Source organism: Manis pentadactyla, chromosome 14 (assembly GCF_030020395.1).
Source record: "Manis pentadactyla isolate mManPen7 chromosome 14, mManPen7.hap1, whole genome shotgun sequence".
Taxonomy (NCBI): Eukaryota; Metazoa; Chordata; class Mammalia; order Pholidota; family Manidae; genus Manis; species Manis pentadactyla.
Genome location: NC_080032.1, coordinates 58,192,434 through 58,212,417, shown reverse-complemented (window position 1 = coordinate 58,212,417; position 19,984 = coordinate 58,192,434). Strand labels below are relative to the sequence as shown.

The 19,984-nt window shown below is 38.7% G+C and overlaps 1 protein-coding gene across 1 annotated transcript in view; it reads right to left on the bottom strand.

Moving 5' to 3' along the window:
* Nucleotides 1-19,984, bottom strand: part of LOC118923168 (voltage-dependent calcium channel subunit alpha-2/delta-4) — an 86,479-nt gene that overhangs the window by 55,439 nt on the left and 11,056 nt on the right. Inside the window, exons 7-8 of the mRNA XM_057491271.1 lie at nt 1,849-1,909; nt 1,061-1,211 (exon numbers count right to left, since the gene is read on the bottom strand). Of these exons, the coding sequence (XP_057347254.1) occupies nt 1,061-1,211; nt 1,849-1,909 (212 nt within the window). The remainder of the gene's footprint in view (nt 1-1,060; nt 1,212-1,848; nt 1,910-19,984) is intronic.

Here is a 19,984-nt window from a genome sequence, read left to right as displayed (position 1 = left end):
GAGTCAGTGCTTCCTCGAACAGCCGCTCTGCAAACAGCTGGGAAAGGAGGATGATTGCGGGGAGGCAGGGCGGACTCCAGGGGGTGGGGAGTGCACCCCTGCTCTTGTGGACTGGTGGGACCTGTGCTGGTAGCCACCAGTCACTGCTGCAGGTCGTGACCACCTGGGGAGGTGGGGGAGATGGGGAGGGCGGGTCCAGGGTCGATGCAGGGGGTAAGGTATGCAGCCTCAGGGGAGCAGCTCAGAGATGAGGGGGAATTCTCCTACCCCAGGATGGCCATGTTACTTTGGTATGTCTTAACTAGATAAGGAAATTCCACTAACAACAAGCATTTTCAGCCATGGGACAGGATGGTGGAGGTAAGCCTGGGATCAAGTAGTTTTCAAAATGATGCCCCCAAGGTGGCCGTCAGCTCTGCCCTTGGAGGCTGGACCGGCCTACCCGCACACTGCATTGTGAAGCATCTTTCTAACTTGTATCTGCCATTTCTTTCTGCTCTGTCCCTCCACTTCAGTTACTTTCCCAGGGGGCAAGCAGAGCCTCCTCAGCAGGAGCTGCTGTGAAGCAGGACCAGGTCTGCCAGCCCCCTTCTGGACCCCAGCACCTGCTTTCCCCTCTCTCCCGGTGTGCTTGGATTTGGGTGGGTGAGGAGAGTAAGAGAACTGGGATTATAAAGCAGGAGCCCAAGCAGAACGGGAAGCCTATCCCAGAGACAGGCACCAGGGAAGAGCGTGCAGATGGGTAAGTTAGGTTAGGTATTTGCTCAGGACCAGCGCATCTTAGCCTTAATTAGATCCCAGACTTGTCTGAGAAATTGATGAAATCTACCAACTTAGGAAAATGGACAGGCACATTTTGCACATAATTTCAAAATAATTTCTAGGGACTTCTTGAAGCCTGTCCTTCATCCAACCCTTGGTTAGGAGTGCCAGCTTCAGAGGGGAGAGTGATTCCGCAATATAAAGTGTCAAGCAATTATAAGCATATGCCATTCTAGTGTGGGCTGGAGTTTTTTTCTAGAACAGGGAGAGCTATTCTGGAACAGGAAGACATATTTACCGCGATGATATTAACAAAGTCATTCTCTCCCAGGGTGTCCAAGATGGTGGAGATGGTGTGCTTGGCAATAGCCATCTGCAGCCCCTTCATGCTGCCACTCATGTCCACCAAAATCACTACGTCCTTGGGAGAAGTAGCGGCTTGTATGTACCTTTAGTAGAAAGAGAGGAACATGTTAACGATGGGACAGTCAAAGCAGAGCAACCACCCAACTGAGTCCCCAGTTATTTCCATTCAGGTTCTGGCTCAAGTGTATCCAAAATTTAGGTCAATGCCCCATCAGTGCTAGGTTTTATCATGGCGCATGACCACTCAGCATAACAGTTGGGAATGTGCCATCTGATGGGCCTGTCAGGTGGGAGAAAGGTCAAGTCCTGGTTGTAACCCTTGTTCTCTTTGCTTTGGACCAGTCAGGGTGCCAAAGGGCAGTGATGGCATTGGGAAGGGAGAGAGTTGGATTCCATCCTCAGACTTTTACACATCTGCCCGAGGAAGGGAATGGAAGGAGAGGAGAGCCCAGGAGAGGGTTGGTGTGGAGACAGCTCAGTGTGCTTGGATGAGGTGGGGAGTGGGAAAGACAAGTGTGATCAGTCCTGGAGCAGGGGTGGTTGTAGAGAGAAGGGAGGAATACAGCTGACACTCTCACTTCTCTTGTATTGCATTAAGGTGCTACACACCCAAGGTCCTTGGATGGTGGCAGGTGGCAGGGGCTGCAGGAGAACTAGGCAAAACCCAAAGGCTCTAAGAAAGATGTCAGCACCACAGTCCTTCTCCCTGAAAGCACTTACCAGCCACGATTTCGGCAGTCAAAGGCAATGACTCCATTCTCATCAGGCGTCCATTTGATGCCTGGGGAAATAAAGGCTAGTTCTTCCTCGAGCTCAGTGAGGCTGCACCAGAGCCTGGCATGACATCTGGGATGGACATGACCCTTAGGGCAGGGATGGCCGAGGACGTGGGCAGCAGGGACCACTGGATCATGCCCTGTACACTGCGGCAGCAGGCAAGGAGGAAGGCCAGCCTATGGAGGAACAATCGTCACCCACACTGTCCAGACCCAGAGTTGGGATTAATGTCACAGGTAGGACTCCCAAATACGGCGTCTTGGACGCATTTGTGAGGCTCCACCTCACATCAAGCTGTAGACGGAGAGGAGAGCTATCAAGATGGCAAGGTGGGAGGGTCCCGGGCTCACCTCCCACAGACACACCCAAATCTACAACTACATATAGAATGACTCTGAGAATAAACTGAAGACTAGCAGAACAGATCTTACACAATTAATGATATAAAGAAAAAGCCACACCAAGACAAGTAGGAGGAGCAGCGATGAAGTTTGATCAGAACCCACAACCCAGCACAGTGAACCACAAGCGGGAGCAATATCCCATCTGTAGAGGCCCTCCCTAAGGGATGAGGAGTCTGAGCCCCACACTGGGCTCCCCAGCCTGGGAGGCCTGCACCAAGAAGATGAGCCCACATAACATCTGTCTTCGAAATACAGTGGAATTTATGTCTGGGAAAGCCAGAGGTCAGTTGAAAACAAAGATTCTGCTCATAAAGGGCAAACATACAGTCTCACTCACTCCAAGTCCCAGTGCAGAGGCAGTGGTTTGAAAGGAACTTGGGTTACACATGAAGGAGATCTGTTGACTAATTTCAGGTCATATACCAGAGGGGCAGGGATCTGTTGGAATATCACCTGGGGACGGAACAGCTGGTGAGCACCATTTTTTTTCACTTTCCTTCTACCTAGTTGACCCAGTGGTGGTGGTAGCCATTTATGACAGTCTTCATCTATTGTGCTAGCACTGCTCACCCTTTCCCAGCAATCCTCTGTGGACCCACCCTCCCAAATTAAATTAAAAATACACTAGAGGGAAGCAACAGCAGATTAGATAATGTAGAAGAATGCATCAGTCATCTGGAAGACAGGGTAGTGAAAACCATTCAAATGGAACAGCAAAAAGCAAAAAGGATTTTAAAAATAAGGATACTTTAAAAGGCCTCTGGGACAATATCAGATGTACTGACATTTGTATTATAGAGGAACCATAATAAGAGAGAGAGAAAGGGACAGAAAATATCTTCAGAGAAATAATGGCTGAAAATTTTCTTGACCTGGCAAAGGAAACAGACATCCAAGTCCAGGAAGCACAGAATCCCAAAAAAGATTAATCCGAAGAGACCCATGCCAAGACACATTATAATTCAAGAGTCAACAGTTAAAGATAAAGAGAGCAAAAGAAAACAACTAGTTACATACAGGGGAAGCCCCAGAAGACTATCACCTGATTTTTCAGCAGAAACTTTACAGGCTAGAAGGGAGTGGCATGTTGTAGTCAAAGTGGTGAAAGGAAAAAACTTACAACCAAGACTACTTACCCAGCAAGGGCAAGGTTATCATTCAGAATTAAAGGAGAGATAAGGAGTTTCCCAGAAAAACAAAAGCTAATGGGGTTCATCACCACCAAGCCAGCCTTACAAAACAATGTAAAAGAGACTTCTTTAAATGGAAAGGAAAAGGTCATAACTAGAAATAAGAAATTATGAAAGAAAAAATTGCACTGGTAACATAAACATATAGTAAAGGTAGTGGATCAACCACCTACATAGTTAGTATGAAGGTTAAAAGACAAAAGTAGTAAAATCTTCTAGACTTACAATAATTAGCCAAGGGACACACAAAATATTAAGATGTAAAATACGACATAAAGTCATGAAATGGTGGTGGTGGTGGTAAAAATATAGTGCTTTTTTAAGAATGTGCTTGAATTTAAGCAACCATCAACTTAAACTAGACTACTATACACATACAGTGCTACCTATGAACCTCATGGTAGCCACAAAAAACAAAGAGCAAGGAATACAAACATAACACTAAGAAAAGTCACCAAGTCACAAGCGAAGAGAGTAAAAGAAGAAAGGAACAGAGGAAACTACATAAAGAACCAGAAAACAATCAAGAAAATGGCAATAAGTACATATCTATCAACAATTACTTTATTTTTTTTAATCCATAAGTAGTTGGTAGAATGTTTCACTGATATCCTATTTCTAGGATGTTGTTCATAAAATCCAAAGGAGTAGAAATGTACTGAAGTTGTCCCCAACTCATGGATGGCCATTGGCCACTAGATCAAAATTAACTGGTTGAACCAGTAACCCTCAATGATCAGGAGAACTATATGTGAAGTTCTAGGGAGAGAAGGAGGAGAAGAAGGGAGAAGAGGGAATTCCTGTTTATTGAATGGTTACTATATTCTAGAAACTGTCCTGTGGGTTTTTCCTACATTATCTCATCTAAACCTCAAAATGTTTCAAAAAGTAAAATTAAAAGGGAGGCAATTAGGAAAAAACATTGAAGGTAGAGGAGCAAGGAGGCAAAAAGCAAATAGCTCCACATCCAAGAAAGTAGATGAGGGGTGGAGAATGGGAATAGAGAGTCGATGTTTTACACTTAAGTTACTGAGGAATTTTAAGTAGTATTGGAACTGTCATATTTGCATATTGGAATGTTTCTGTAGCAGTGTGGAGACTGGGATTACAAAGGTGGAAACAAAGGACTATTTAAGTTGTGAAATCAACAAATGTGAGAAATGACTATAACCAGGAGTAAGATAGGGACTGAGAAATGGTAAGAATGAACTATGTTCAAGAAATATTAAAACATTTAAAACAAAAGGATTTGGTAATTACGTGGCAAGATTACACATGAGGTTTAAAAGAAGACAGATATGTTGTCAGAAGTGATTCCTAGACTGGTGGCCAGGGAAAGGATATTGCTGTCAGACAGAAAAAGAAAGAGAGGAGAGTGTGGATGGGCTTCCATGAATGATTATCTACATTTGGACATGTTGGTTTTCTTTTGCCACCCAAATGGACAAACAGCTTGACTACACTGTTCAGCAGAGTGGTCTAAATGAGAGAGAGATTTGGGACTGATTCTTATAGAAGCTTTAGACATAGATGAGATCACAGCAGTCAATGAAAATGGGTAGAGTTGGGACAAAGGGAAGGACAACAGCCAGCAGCGAGAGAAGGAAGGAAGGAAGAGGAGTTCATGTAAGAAACTGGAGGAGCAGTGGAAAGTTTGGGGGAAAAAGAAGAGAGCAGCATGGAAGCCCAAGGAAAGAAAGTTTGAGGAGGAATGTTAGGAGTCAACAAATAAAAGTGAAAGATAGTGATTGGAGAAGGTAAAAACATGCTCTGAGCAGTCAGCAGTAGGAAATCTTTATTTATTTATTTGATTTTTTAAAATTGCATATAGCTGATATACAATATTATATTTGTTTCAAGTATACAGCATAGTGATTTGACAGGCATATACATTATTAAATGTTCACCCCAACTAGTATAATTACTATCTTTTAACATAGAAAGATATTACAGAACTATTGGCTATATTCTCTATGCTGTACTTTCATCCCTATAATTTATATTATGATTGAGATTTTGTGCCTCTTTATCACCTTCACCTATTTTATCCACCCATCGTAACCCCTCCACCATGGTAACCACCAGTCACTTCTCAGTGTCTATTGCTGTTTTGTTTATTTTGTTTTCAGATTCCACATATAAGTGAAATTCACATGGTATTTGCCTTTCTCTGCCTGGCTTATTTCACTTAACACAATACCCTCTAGGTCCACCCATGTTGTCAAAAATGGCAGGATTTCCTTAATTTTTATGGCTGAATAATATTGTGTTGTGTATATGTAACACATCTTTATCCATTCATCTATTGATGGATGCTTTGGTTGCTTCTATATCTTGGCTATTATAAATGATGTGGCAATAAACATAGGGTGCATATATCTTTTCAAATCAGAGATTTTGTTTTCTTTAGATAAATTCCTAGAAGTGGAATTATAGGGTCATATAGTATCTCTATTTTTAGATTTTTGAGGAACTGCCATACTGATTTCCATAGTGGCTGAACCAATTTACATTCGCACCAACAGTGTAGGAGAATTCCCTCTTCTCTACATCTTCTCCAGCAATTGTTATTTCTTGTCTTTTGGATAGTGGCCATTCTGACTGGTGTGAGATGACACCTCACTGTGGCTTTAATTTGCATCTCCCTGATGATGTGGAGTCTTTTCATGTGCCTGTTGTCCATCTGTATGTCTAGTAGTAATTACTCTAAGGGTAACTGGACTCAATACTTCAGTTGAAAGACATAAGGTAGTTGAATAGATTAAAAGCAAGACCCATTTATATCCTGCCTCAAAGACTCACTTCAGACCTAATGACACATCCAAGTTGAAAGCAAAGAAACAGAAAAAGACATTTCATGCAAATGCAAACAAAAGGAAAGCTGGGGTAACACGAGTTACATCAGAAAAAATAGACTTTAAAACAAAGATTGTAGGAAAAGACAAAGGTATTATATAAAAATAAAGAGTTCATTCCATAAATAGGATATAACACTTGTAAATATCTATGCACCCTACATAGGGATATCTAAATCCATGAAACAAATATTAACAGGCCTAAAGGGAGAAATTGACAGCAATATAGTAATATTAGTAATATTAGGGGACTTTAACACTTAACTTATGTCAATCAATCATCCAGAACATCCAGATTAAAAAATCAATAAGAAAACATTGGCTGTAAATGATATATTAAGCAGATAGACTTAATAGATATATTCAGATCACTGCACCCAAAAACAGCAGAATTCACATTCTTTTCAAATGCAAGTGAGACATTCTCCAGGATAGATTACATACAAAGCCAAAATTCAAATCTCAATAAATTTAAGAAGATGGAAGTCCTATCAAGCATCTTTTCGGACCATACCAGTATGAAAATAGAATCAATTACAAGAAAAAATTGGAAAAAACACAAACACATGGAGGCTAAACAACATACTACTAAACAACCAATGGGTCAACAAAGCAATCAAAAAGCAAATCAATGACCCAGAAATTCCACTTCTGGGAATTTACCCTAAGAATGCAGCACTCCAGTTTGAAAAAGGCAGATGCACCCCTATGTTTATTGCTGCACTATTTACAATAGCCAAGAATTGGAAGCACCTAAATGTCCATCAGGAGATGAATGGATAAAGAAGATGTGGTACATATACACAATGGAATATTACTCAGTCATAAGAAAAAAACAGATCTTACCACTTGTACCAACATGGATGGAGCTAGAGGGTATTATGCTCAGTGAAATAAGCCAGGTGGAGAAAGACAAGTACCAAATGATTTCACTCATATGTGGAGTATAAGAACAAAGGAAAACTGAAGGAACAAAACAGCAGCAGAATCACAGAACCCAAGAATGGACTAACAGTTACCAAAGAGAAAGGGACTGGGGAGGATGGGTGGGAAGGGAGGGATAAGGGTGGGGAAAAAGAAAGGGGGCATTACAACTAGTATGTATAGTGTGTGGGGGCATGGGGAGTGCTGTGCAACACAGAGAAGACAAGTAGTGATTTTACAGCATCTTACTACGCAGATGGACAGTGACTGTGAAGGAGTATGTGGGGGGGACTTGGTGAAGGGGGGAACCCAGTAAACATAATGTTCTTCATGTAATTGTAGATTAATGATACCAAAAAAAAAAAGCAAATCAAACAATACCTGGAGACTAGTGAACATGGAAACACATGGCATAAGATCTATGGGACACAGAAATAGCAGTTCTAAAAAGGAAGTTTATAGTGATCTAGGCATACCTTGGGAAACAAAAATCTGAAGCAAACAATCTAACCTTACATGTGAAGCAATTAGGAAAACAAGAACAAATAAAGACCAAAGTTAGTAGAAGGAAGAAAATAATAAAGATCATATTGGAAATAAATGAAATAGAGACTAAGAAAATGATAGAATGGAATAGATCAATGGAATTAAAAGCTGGTTCTTTGAAAAGAAACAAAACTGATAAACTTTTAGCCAGACTCATCAAGAAAGAAAGAGAGGGCCCAAATAAATAAAATCAGAAATGACAAAGAAGTTACAAGTGATACCATAGAAGTACATAGGATCATAACAGACTACTACAAACAATTATATGCCAACAAATGATCAACTGGAAAAAATGGATAAATTTCTAGAAATATGCAATCTTCCAAGACTGAGTCAAGAAGAAATAGAAATCTGAACAAACCAATATCACTACTGGTAATCAAACTGAATCAGTAATGAAAAAAAAATCTCCCAATAAGCAAAATCCCAACACCAGATAGTTTCACAGGAGAATTCTACCAAACATTTAAAGAAGAGTAAATACATCTCCTCAAACTATCTAAAAAATTGAAGAGGAAGGAATGTTTCCAAACTTATTCTATGAGGCCAACATTACCCTGATACAAAAATTATACAAAAACACTACAAAAAAAGAGAAAATTATAGGCCAATATCTGTGATGAGCATAGGTGCAAAAATCCTCAACAAAATATTAGCAAACTGTTTTCAACAATACTTTAAAAGGATCATATAACATGATCAAGTGGGATTTATTCCAGGGACGCAAGGATGGTTCCATATCTGCAAATCAACCAACGTTATACACCACATTAGCAAAAAGAAGGATAAAAATCATATGATCATCTCAGAAAACACATTTGATAAAATTCAGTATCCATTTATGATTAAAAATTCTCCACAAAATGGGTATAGAGGAAACATACATCAACACAATAAAGGCTATATCAGATAAACCCACAGCTAACATCATACTCAATGGTGAAAAACTGAAAGCTTTTCCTTTAAGATGAGGAAAAAGACAGGGATGCCCACCCTTGCCACTTTTATTTGACATTGTACTGGAAGTCCTAGCCACACAACCAGACAGGAAAAAAGCAATAAAAAGCATCCAGTTTGGAAAGAACACTGTCACAAGTTGAAGATGTCATAATACTGTCTATAGAAAATCCTAAAGACTCCACAAAAATCCATTAGAACTACTGAATTCACTTACTAATAAGTGATTCAGTAAAGTTGAATGAACTACCAGAAAGAAATTAAGAAAACAATCTTATTTAAAATTGCATCAAAAGAATAAAATACCTCAGAATAAATTTAACCAAGGAGGTGAAACATGTGTACTCTGAAAACTATAACACATTGATGAGAGAAATTGAAGATGACACAAATAAATGGAAAGATACACTGTGCTTATGGATTGGAAGAATTGATATTTGTTAAAATGTCTATAGTACCCAAAGAAATCTACAGATTCAATGCAATCCATATTAAAGTGCCAAGTACATTGTTCACAGAGCTAGAAGAAATAATCCTAAAATTTTTATGGAACCACAAAAGACCCCAAATAGCAAAAGCAATCTTTAGAAAAAGAACAAGCTGGAGGTATCATTCTCCTTGATTTCAAATTACACTACAAGGCTATAGTAATCAAAATGGTATGAAATTGGCATAAAAATAGACACAGATAATGGAAGAGAAGAGAGAGCCAAGAGATCAACCCACACTTACTACGTGGTCAATTAATCTATGACAAAGGAGGCAAGATATACAGTGGGGAAAACATAGTCTCTTCAGTAAGTGGTGTTGGGAAAACTGGACAACTACATTCAAAGAATGAAACTGGACCACTGTCTAACACCACACACATAAACATACTCTAAATGGATTAAAGACTTAAATGTAAGTTTGGAAACCATAAAAATCCTAGAAGAGATAATAGGCAGCAAGCTCTTAGACATCAGTCTTAGTGATATTTTCTTGGATCTGTCTCCTCAGGCAAGGGCAAAAAAAGCAAAAATTAACTAAAAGGACATCACCAAACTTTGCACAGTGAAGAAAATCAGCAACAAAACAAAAAGGCAGGCAGAGGAACTGAACAGACAGTTCTCCAAAAAAGAAATACAGATGGCCAACAGACACATGAAAAGATGCTCCACATTGCTAATCATCAGAGAAATGCAAATTAAAACTACAATGAGGTATCACCTCACACCAGTAAGGATGGCTGCCATCCAAAAGAAAAACAACAACAAATGTTGGCAAGGCTGCAGAGAAAGGGGAACCCTCCTACACTGCTGGTGGGAATGTAAATTAGTTCAGCCATTATGGAAAGCAGTATGGAGGCACATCAAAATGCTCAAAACAGACTTACCATTTGACCCAGGAATTGCACTCCTAGAAATTTACCCTAAGAATGCAGCAATCAAGTATGAGAAAGACCAATGCACCCCTATGTTTATTGCAGCACTATTTACAATAGCCAAGAATTGGAAGCAACCTAAATGTCCATCGATAGATGAATGGATAAAGAAGATGTGGTACATATACACAATGGAATACTACTCAGCCATAAGAAAAGGGCAAATCCTACCATTTGCAGCAACATGGATGGAGCTGGAGGGTATTATGCTCAGTGAAACAAGCCAAGCGGAGAAAGAGAAATACCAAATGATTTCACTCATCTGTGGAATATAAGAACAAAGGAAAAACTGTAGGAACAAAACAGCAGCAGAATCAGAGAACTCAAGAATGGACTAACAGGTACCAAAGGGAAAGGGACTGGGGAGGATGGGTGGGTAGGGAGGGATAAGGGGAGGGGAGAATAAGGGGGGTATTAAGATTAGCATGCATGGGGGTGTGGGAGAAAGGGGAGGGCTGTACAACACAGAGAAGGCAAGTAGTGATTCTACAACATTTGCTAAGCTGATGGACAGTGACTGTAAAGGGGTTTATAGGGGTGACCTGCTATAGGGGAGAGCCTAGTAAACATAATATTTGTCATGTAAGTGTAGATTAATGATACCAAAAAAAAAAGGTAGTTCCTGTGTGGAGACCTCCAATGAGTTCTACACAAGGGTATAAAGGGCATATAAAAGTGTAGGCAAAGGGTTTGTTTGTGTTTATACAGAGGATCAAACCCTAACTGGGCTACCCCAAAAATGAACTAAGATACAATATGAAAAAGAACTTCCAACATCAGCACTCTCTGGAAGACTCATGCCAGAAGATGATCATCAAAAAACCCCAACAAAGATCCATGCACTGCTACAGCTGTAGATGCACTCATCCCACGAGTTCCTGGACTTGCCATGGGAATGAAGAAGGAGATATCTAAGCTGGCCTGTGCATACAGTAAAACAACAAATTTGACTGGATCTATACTGTTGGAACTCAACCAAGAATTAGGAGAAGTGCAAATTGTAGCGCTCCAAAATCTTACAACTACAGACTATTTACTGTTAAAAGAACATATGGGATGTGAACAGTCCCCAGGAATGGGTTGTTTTAATTTGTCTGATTTCTCTCAGACTGTTCAAGTTCAGTTGGACAATATCCACCATATCATAGATAAGTTTTCACAAATGCCTAAGGTGCCTAACTGGTTTTCTTGGTTTCACTGGAGATGGCTGGTAATTACAGGTATGCTTTGGTTATGTAACTATACTCCTATTATGTTAATGTGTGTGCGCAATTTAAGTAGTAGCTTAAAACCTATACATGCTGAAGTTACTCTACAAGAAGATATGTCAAAGAAATAATCAATCTTCCCATGTTTTCTTCCGCCTGCTACTTCTATAGCTTTTCTTCTTCCTTCCTAATTACAACCCTTAAATAGAATTCATGCCTCATATAGAATTTACTGAGTATCATAATTCTTCCAAGTGGTAAAGATACCTCAAGACAAATGCTGGGCATAGAAGCTACAGGGCATAAATATGCAAAGAAATAAAAAGCTAACCATTTAAAACAATAAGGCTTCTCTCTCACTTACCAACTTTACATTTCCCTGTATGGCCCCGGAAGATGACTGGTTAGCCAGAGACGGGTAAGATTCCTCAAGGGAGGAGCAACCTAAGACAGGCACAGTCGCAGGGGGGTCATCAGGTGAGAAATTTGGGATCAACAGAGGTGAGGCTTAGAACCTCACCCCCCCTGTTCTGAGAGAAATCTTCTGCATACGTGGATGTTTTATTGCCCTTGTCTAGCTTGGATTAACACATAGTCTACAGGCACACACTTGATCATCTACATTTGCTCTCTTAAACACTAAACTATGTTTTCTACCTTTATCTTGTATCTACCTACCACTTCAGCATTTTATTAAAAATAATAATAATGAGAGAAATGTGGTATCCACATATAAATCAAGTATAAAAATCAAATGAATATTCATATTTGAACTGACTGTTTATAGTTCATAATGCATGAGCAAAACCGAAAGTTTCTGTGATGACTGCCCTTGTACTGTTCACCATGTAACTTATTCACTATGTAAGAATTTGTTCTCCATGTAAGAACTTGTTCGTTATGCTTCAGAAGATTGGAGACTTGACGAAAATTAGGCTTGGGGTGAATTAATGATTGTGCATTGGGCATTGACTCCCCTATATAGAATTTTATTGTTGTTAACAACAATTTGATCAATAAATATGAGAGATGCCCTCACACACACAAAAAAAGTACACACTTCCAATTGTAAAATAAATTAGTAACCAGGATGTAATGTATAGCATAAGGAATATAGTCAAAATATTGTAACAACTTGGTATACTTGGTATGGTGATAGCTGGTACCTAGAATTATCATGTATATAAATGTTGAATCACTATGTTGTACACCTGAAACCAATACAATACGGTATGTCAACTATACTTCAATTTAAAAATGGTTAAGATGGTAAGTTTTATATGTATTTTACCATAATTAAAAAATAAAAAAACACTACCAGCCAAACTTTGTGAGATGTCACAAAAGTGGCATTTCTAGGGGTAAGATATAGCTGTAAATGCTTGTTTTTGAGACAAAGAGAGGCTAAAAATTAAAGGTAAATGTCCAATTTAATAAGAAAGAGAAAGCATAAATCCAAAGAGAGGGAAAAGAGAAGATAAGGCTGAAATAGGTGAAATAGGAAACAAAGGCATGGAGAGCAATCAACAAGGACAAGGTGAGATGGAAAGACTGACAAAATAGAGAAGCCAGTAGCAGACTGACAGAGAAAAGAGCGAATAATGCTATCGGCAACAAGGAGACATAATTACAGGCTCAGCAGAGATTAAAAGGATAATAGGAGAATAATAGCTTCATGGAAACAGATTTGAAAAATCAGATGAAATGGGTGTATTCTTAGAAAAATTATTTTCCCAAATTAAGAAGAATAGAAAGTCATATTACTCTTGAAAAATTAAATAAATTGGAGTAGTAATTTAAAATCTGTCCATAAAGAAAACATCATGTCTATTTGGTTTTATAGATGAATTCTACCGACCTTTCAAGGAGATCATTCTAATCTTACTTAAGTACTTCCAGAAACCAGAAAATGAACAAATACTTTCTAATTTATTCTATGAAGCTAGTATTATTGAAAACCAGACAAGGACTGCACAATAAAAGAAATTACAAGACCATTTCATTTATAACTATAGATGCAAAAATCCTAAAAACAAAATATTAGTAAATTAGCTCCACAAGGCAGAAGACTAATTTACTATAATCAAGTTAGGTTTTCATAGGAACTCAAAGGTGGGTTAACATTAGAAATTCATAGATGATTAGGCAAAAGTCATAACAGACATTTCACAAAAGAAATACATACAGAAAGTTACATGTAAAGAGATGTTCAGCTTCACCAATGATCAGGGAAATACCATTTCATTCTAAAAAATTATTGTAAAATAATTTTAAAGTTTAACAAAACCTAGAGTTTGAGAAAATTGGATCAATAGGATCTCTTAGTTGTTGCTGGTGAGAATATAACTGGTATAAGCATTTTGGAAAACATTCTGGCATTTTCTTGTCATAGTCGAACAGTCACATACCTTAGGACCTAGAAATTTTACTCCTAGGTATGTGCCCAAGAAAAACTCTTTGTTATATGTTTCTGGAGACATGTATAAGAATAATCATAGCAACATTGTTCAATAAAGTAAAATGCAAAGAAGACAAACAAAAAAAACTGAAAACAACCCAGACAGGATCGGAAGGATGGATAAACTGATATATTGACCCCAAAGAACATAATACAGGAGTAAAAATAACGAAGTGTAGCTATATGGACAACTCAGATGAATCTTAGTATAATATTGAATGAAAAAGCAAGTTCTAAAATATAAGAAATATAAATATATAAGAAACTAGTTTTAGAAATTCCCCAAACAAGCAAAACAAAACAACATATTGTTTAAGCAGATGTGTGTGTGTGCGTAAATAAGTATGAGATAAAACTAAATAACTAAACATCCAGATAGTCCAAATAGAGTGATAAGCTCCAAATCCAAGAGAGTGGTTACCTTGTCAGTGGTGGGAGGCTTTGTGGGGAAGTAGAGGGTCAGAGGGCAGCATAGAGGAAGAGCACATAGGCAGATCAAAGTTTGGTAATATTCTAGTTTTTGTGTTGGTGATGTATATACAGGCATTCATTATGGCATAAATACAATTAAAAATAAATAAACAGGATGGAATTAAAGATGGTGGCATGTGAGGAGAGACAGAGGCTTCCTCCTAAAACTGGATACAATTAGAAAATTTAATTGGCGCAACTAATCCTGAGAGAGCAACAGGAAAGAGGACAGTGTCAGACTGCACACACCTGGAGAAAAGAGCAGACCTCACCTCACCTAAGGGGTGGAGCAGCTCCAGAATAGAGTTTCTGGACACTAGAGGGTGCATATACAAACATGAAACGCCAAAGGAACCGTGTCCAGTGTAAAATTATTAATACAACTCCCGAGAAAGATTTAAATAATATGGACCTTGTGACTCTTCCTGAAAGGGAGTTCAAAATAAAAATCATCAACATTCTAATGGAGGTACAGAAAGACATCCAAGAACTCAGGAATGAATTCAGGTCGGAGATCCAATCGTTGAAGAGCACAATGGAGGGTATTAAAAGCAGGTTGGATATGGTGGAGGAGACAATAAATGAAATAGAAATGAGAGAAGAAGAATACAAAGAAGCTGAGGCACAGAGAGAAAAAAGGATCTCTACAAATGAAAGAATATTGAGAGAACTGTGTGACCAATCCAAGCAGAACAATATTCGCATTATAGGGATACCAGAAGAAGAAGAGAGAGAGAAAGCGATAGAAAGTGTCTTTGAGGATGTAGTTGCTGAAAACTTCCCCAATCTGGGGAAGGAGATAGTCTCTCAGGCCATGGAGATCCACAGAACCCCCTACACAAGGGACCCAAGGAAGACAACACCAAGACACATTGTAATTAAAATGGGAAAGATCAAGGATAAGGACAGACTGCTAAAAGCAGCCAGAGGCAGAAATAAGATCACATACAAAGGAAAGCCCATCAGGCTAACAACAGACTTCTCAGCAGAAACCTTTCAGGCCAGAAGGGAGTGGCATGATGTATTTAATGCCATGAAGCAGAAGGGCCTGGAACCAAGATTACTTTATCTGGCGAGATTATCATTTAAATTTGAAGGAGGGATTAAACAATTTCCAGATAAGCAAAAGCTGAGAGAGTTTACCTCCCACAAACCATCTCTGCAGTCTATTTTGGAGGGACTGCTATAGGTGGAAGTGTTCCTAGGGGTGGATAGCTATCACCAGAGGTAGGAAAATTATGGTAGGGAGGGTGGAGAAGCTGATTGCGAGGCAAATGCAAAATTAAATTGACTATCCCTAAAGTCAATCAAGGGATAGACAAAAAGTACAGAATTTGATACCTAATATACAAAGAATGAAGGAGGAAGTAAAAGGAGGAGAAATAGAAAAGAACCTTTAGATTGTGTTTGTAACAGCATACTAAGTGAGTTAAGTTAGGCTCTTAGATAGTAAGGAAGGTTACCTGGAACCTTTGGTAACCACGAATCTAAAGCGTGAAATGGCAATAAATACATACCTATCGATAATTACCCTAAATGTAAATGGACTGAATGCACCAATCAAAAGACATAGAGTCACTGAATGGATAAAAAAACAAGACCCATCTATATGCTGCTTACAAGAGACTCACCTCAACCCACAGACTAAAAGTCAAGGGATGGAAAAAGATATTTCATGCAAACAATAGGGAGAAAAAAGCAGGTGTTGTAGTACTAGTATCAGACAAAATAGACTTCAAAACAAGAAAAGTAACAAGAGATAAAGAAGGACATTACATAATGATACAGGGCTCAGTCCAACAAGAAGATATAACCATTATAAATATATATGCACCCAACACAGGAGCACCAGCATATGTGAAACAAATACTAACAGAACTAAAGGAGGAAATAGAATGCAATGCATTCATTTTAGGAGACTTCAACACACCATTCACTATAAAGGACAGATCTACCAGACAGAAAATAAGTAAGGACACAGAGGCACCGAACAACACATTAGAACAGATGGACCTAATAGACATCTATAGAACTCTACACCCAAAAGCAACAGGATACACATTCTTCTCAAGTGCACATGGAACATTCTCCAGAATAGACCACATACTAGGCCACAAAAAGAGCCTCAGTAAATTCAAAAAGATTGAAATCCTACCAATCAACTTTTCAGACCACAAAGGTATAAAACTAGAAATAAATTGTACCAAGACAACAAAAAGGCTCACAAACACATGGAGGCTTAACAACACGCTTCTAAATAGTCAATGGATCAACGACCAAATTAAAATGGAGATCCAGCAATATATGGAAATAAATGACAACAACAACACTAAGCCCCAACTTCTGTGGGATGCAGCGAAAGCAGTCTTAAGAGGAAAGTATATAGCAATCCAGGCATATTTAAAGAAGGAAGAACAAACCCAAATGAATAGTCTAACGTCACAATTATCGAAATTGGTAGAAGAAGAACAAATGAGGCCTAAAGTCAGCAGAAGGAGGGACATAATAAAGACCAGAGAAGAAATAAACAAAATTGAGAAGAATAAAACAATAGAAAAAATCAATGAAACCAAGAGCTGGTTCTTTGAGAAAATAAACAAAATAGATAAGCCTCTAGCCAAACTTATTAAGAGAAAAAGAGAATCAACACACATCAACAGAATCAGAAATGAGAAAGGAAACATCATGACAGACCCAACAGAAATACAAAGAATTATTAGAGACTACTATGAAAATCTATGTGCTAAGAAGCTGGAAAAACTAGAAGAAATGGACAACTTCCTAAAAAAATACAATCTTCCAAAACTGACCAAGAAAGAAACACAAAATCTAAACAAACCAATTACCAGCAAAGAAATTGAAGCAGTAATCAAAAAACTACCCAAGAAAAATACCCCTGGGCCTGATGGATTTACCTCGGAATTTTATCAGACATACAGAAAAGATATAATACCCATTCTCCTTAAAGTTTTCCAAAAAATAGAAGAGGAGGGAATACTCCCAAACTCATTCTATGAAGCCAACATCACCCTAATACCAAAACCAGGCAAAGACCCCACCAAAAAAGAAAACTACAGACCAATATCCCTGATGAATGTAGATGCAAAAATACTTAATAAAATATTAGCAAACCGAATTCAAAAGTATATCAAAAGGATCATACACCATGACCAAGTGGGATTCATCCCAGGGATGCAAGGATGGTACAACATTCGAAAATCCATCAACATCATCCACCACATCAACAAAAAGAAAGACAAAAACCACATGATCATCTCCATAGATGCTGAAAAAGCATTCGACAAAATTCAACATCCATTCATGATAAAAACTGTCAGCAAATGGGAATAGAGGGCAAGCACCTCAACATAATAAAGGCCATATATGATAAACCCACAGCCAACATTATACTGAACAGCGAGAAGTTGAAAGCTTTTCCTCTGAGATCGGGAACTAGACAGGGATGCCCACTCTCCCCACTGCTATTTAACATAGTACTGGAGGTCCTAGCCACGGCAATCAGACAAAACAGAGAAATACAAGGAATCCAGATTGGTAAAGAAGAAGTTAAACTGTCACTATTTGCAGATGACATGATATTGTACATAAAAAACCCGAAAGACTCCACCCCAAAACTACTAGAACTGATATCGGAATACAGCAAAGTTGCAGGATACAAAATTAACATATAGAAATCTGTAGCTTTCCTATACACTAACAGTGAACCAATAGAAAGAGAAATCAGGAAAACAATTCCATTCACAATTGCATCAAAAAGAATAAAATACCTAGGAATAAATCTAACCAAAGAAGTGAAAGACCTATACCCTGAAAACTACAAGTCACTCTTAAGAGAAATTAAAGGGGACACTAACAAATGGAAACTCATCCCATGCTCGTGGCTAGGAAGAATTAATATCATAAAAATGGCCATCCTGCCCAAAGCAATATACAGATTTGATGCAATCCCTATCAAATTACCAGCAACATTCTTCAATGAACTGGAACAAATAATTCAAAAATTCATATGGAAACACCAAAGACCCCAAATAGCCAAAGCAATCCTGAGAAAGAAGAATAAAGTAGGGGGGATCTCACTCCCCAACTTCAAGCTCTACTATAAAGCCATAGTAATCAAGACAATTTGGTACTGGCACAAGAACAGAGCCACAGACCAGTGGAACAGACTAGAGACTCCAGACATTAACCCAAACATATATGGTCAATTAATATTTGATAAAGGAGCCATGGACATACAATAGCGAAATGACAGTCTCTTCAACAGATGGTCCTGGCAAAACTGGACAGCTACATGTAGGAGAATGAAACTGGACCATTGTCTAACCCCATATACAAAAGTAAATTCGAAATGGATCAAAGACCTGAATGTAAGTCATGAAACCATTAAACTCTTGGAAGAAAACATAGGCAAAAACCTCTTAGACATAAACATGAGTGACCTCTTCTTGAACGTATCTCCCCGGGCAAGGAAAACAATAGCAAAAATGAACAAGTGGGACTATATTAAGCTGAAAAGCTTCTGTACAGCAAAAGACACCATCAATAGAACAAAAAGGAACCCTACAGTATGGGAGAATATATTTGTAAATGACAGATCCGATAAAGAGTTGACATCCAAAATATATAAAGACCTCACATGCCTCAACAAACAAAAAACCAATAATCCAATTAAAAGATGGGCAGAGGAACTGAACAGACAGTTCTCCAAAAAAGAAATACAGATGGCCAACAGACACATGAAAAGATTCTCCACATTGCTAATTATCAGAGAAATGCAAATTAAAACTACAATGAGGTATCACCTCACACCAGTAAGGATGGCCACCATCCAAAAGACAAACAACAACAAATGTTGGCGAGGCTGTAGAGAAAGGGGAACCCTCCTACACTGCTGGTGGGAATGTAAATTAGTTCAGCCATTGTGGAAAGCAGTATGGAGGTTCCTCAAAATGCTCAAAACAGACTTACCATTTGACCCAGGAATTCCACTCCTAGGAATTTACCCTAAGAACACAGCAATCAAGTTTGAGAAAGACAGATGCACCCCTATGTTTATCGCAGCACTATTTACAATAGCCAAGAATTGGAAGCAACCAAAATGTCCATCGGTAGATGAATGGATAAGAAGAGGTGGTACATATACACAATGGAATATTATTCAGTCATAAGAAGAAAACAAATCCTACCATTTGCAACAACATGGATGGAGCTAGAGGGTATTATGCTCAGTGAAATAAGCCAAGCAGAGAAAGACAAATACCAAATGATTTCACTCATCTGTGGAGTGTAAGAACAAAGGAAAAACTGAAGGAACAAAACAGCAGCAGATTCACAGAACCCAAGAATGGACTAACAGTTACCAAAGGGAAAGAGACTGGGGAGAATGCGAGGGTAGGGAGGGATAAGGGCGGGGAAGAAGAAAGGGGGTAATTATGATTAGCATGTATAATGTTGGGGGTGGGGGAAAGGGGAGGGCTGTGCAACACAGAGAAGACAAGTAGTGATTCTACATCTTATTACGCTGATGGACAGTGACTGTAATGAGGTTTGTGGGGGTACTTGGGGTAGGGGAGACCCTAGTAAACATATTGTTCTTCATGTAATTGTAGTTTAACGATAACA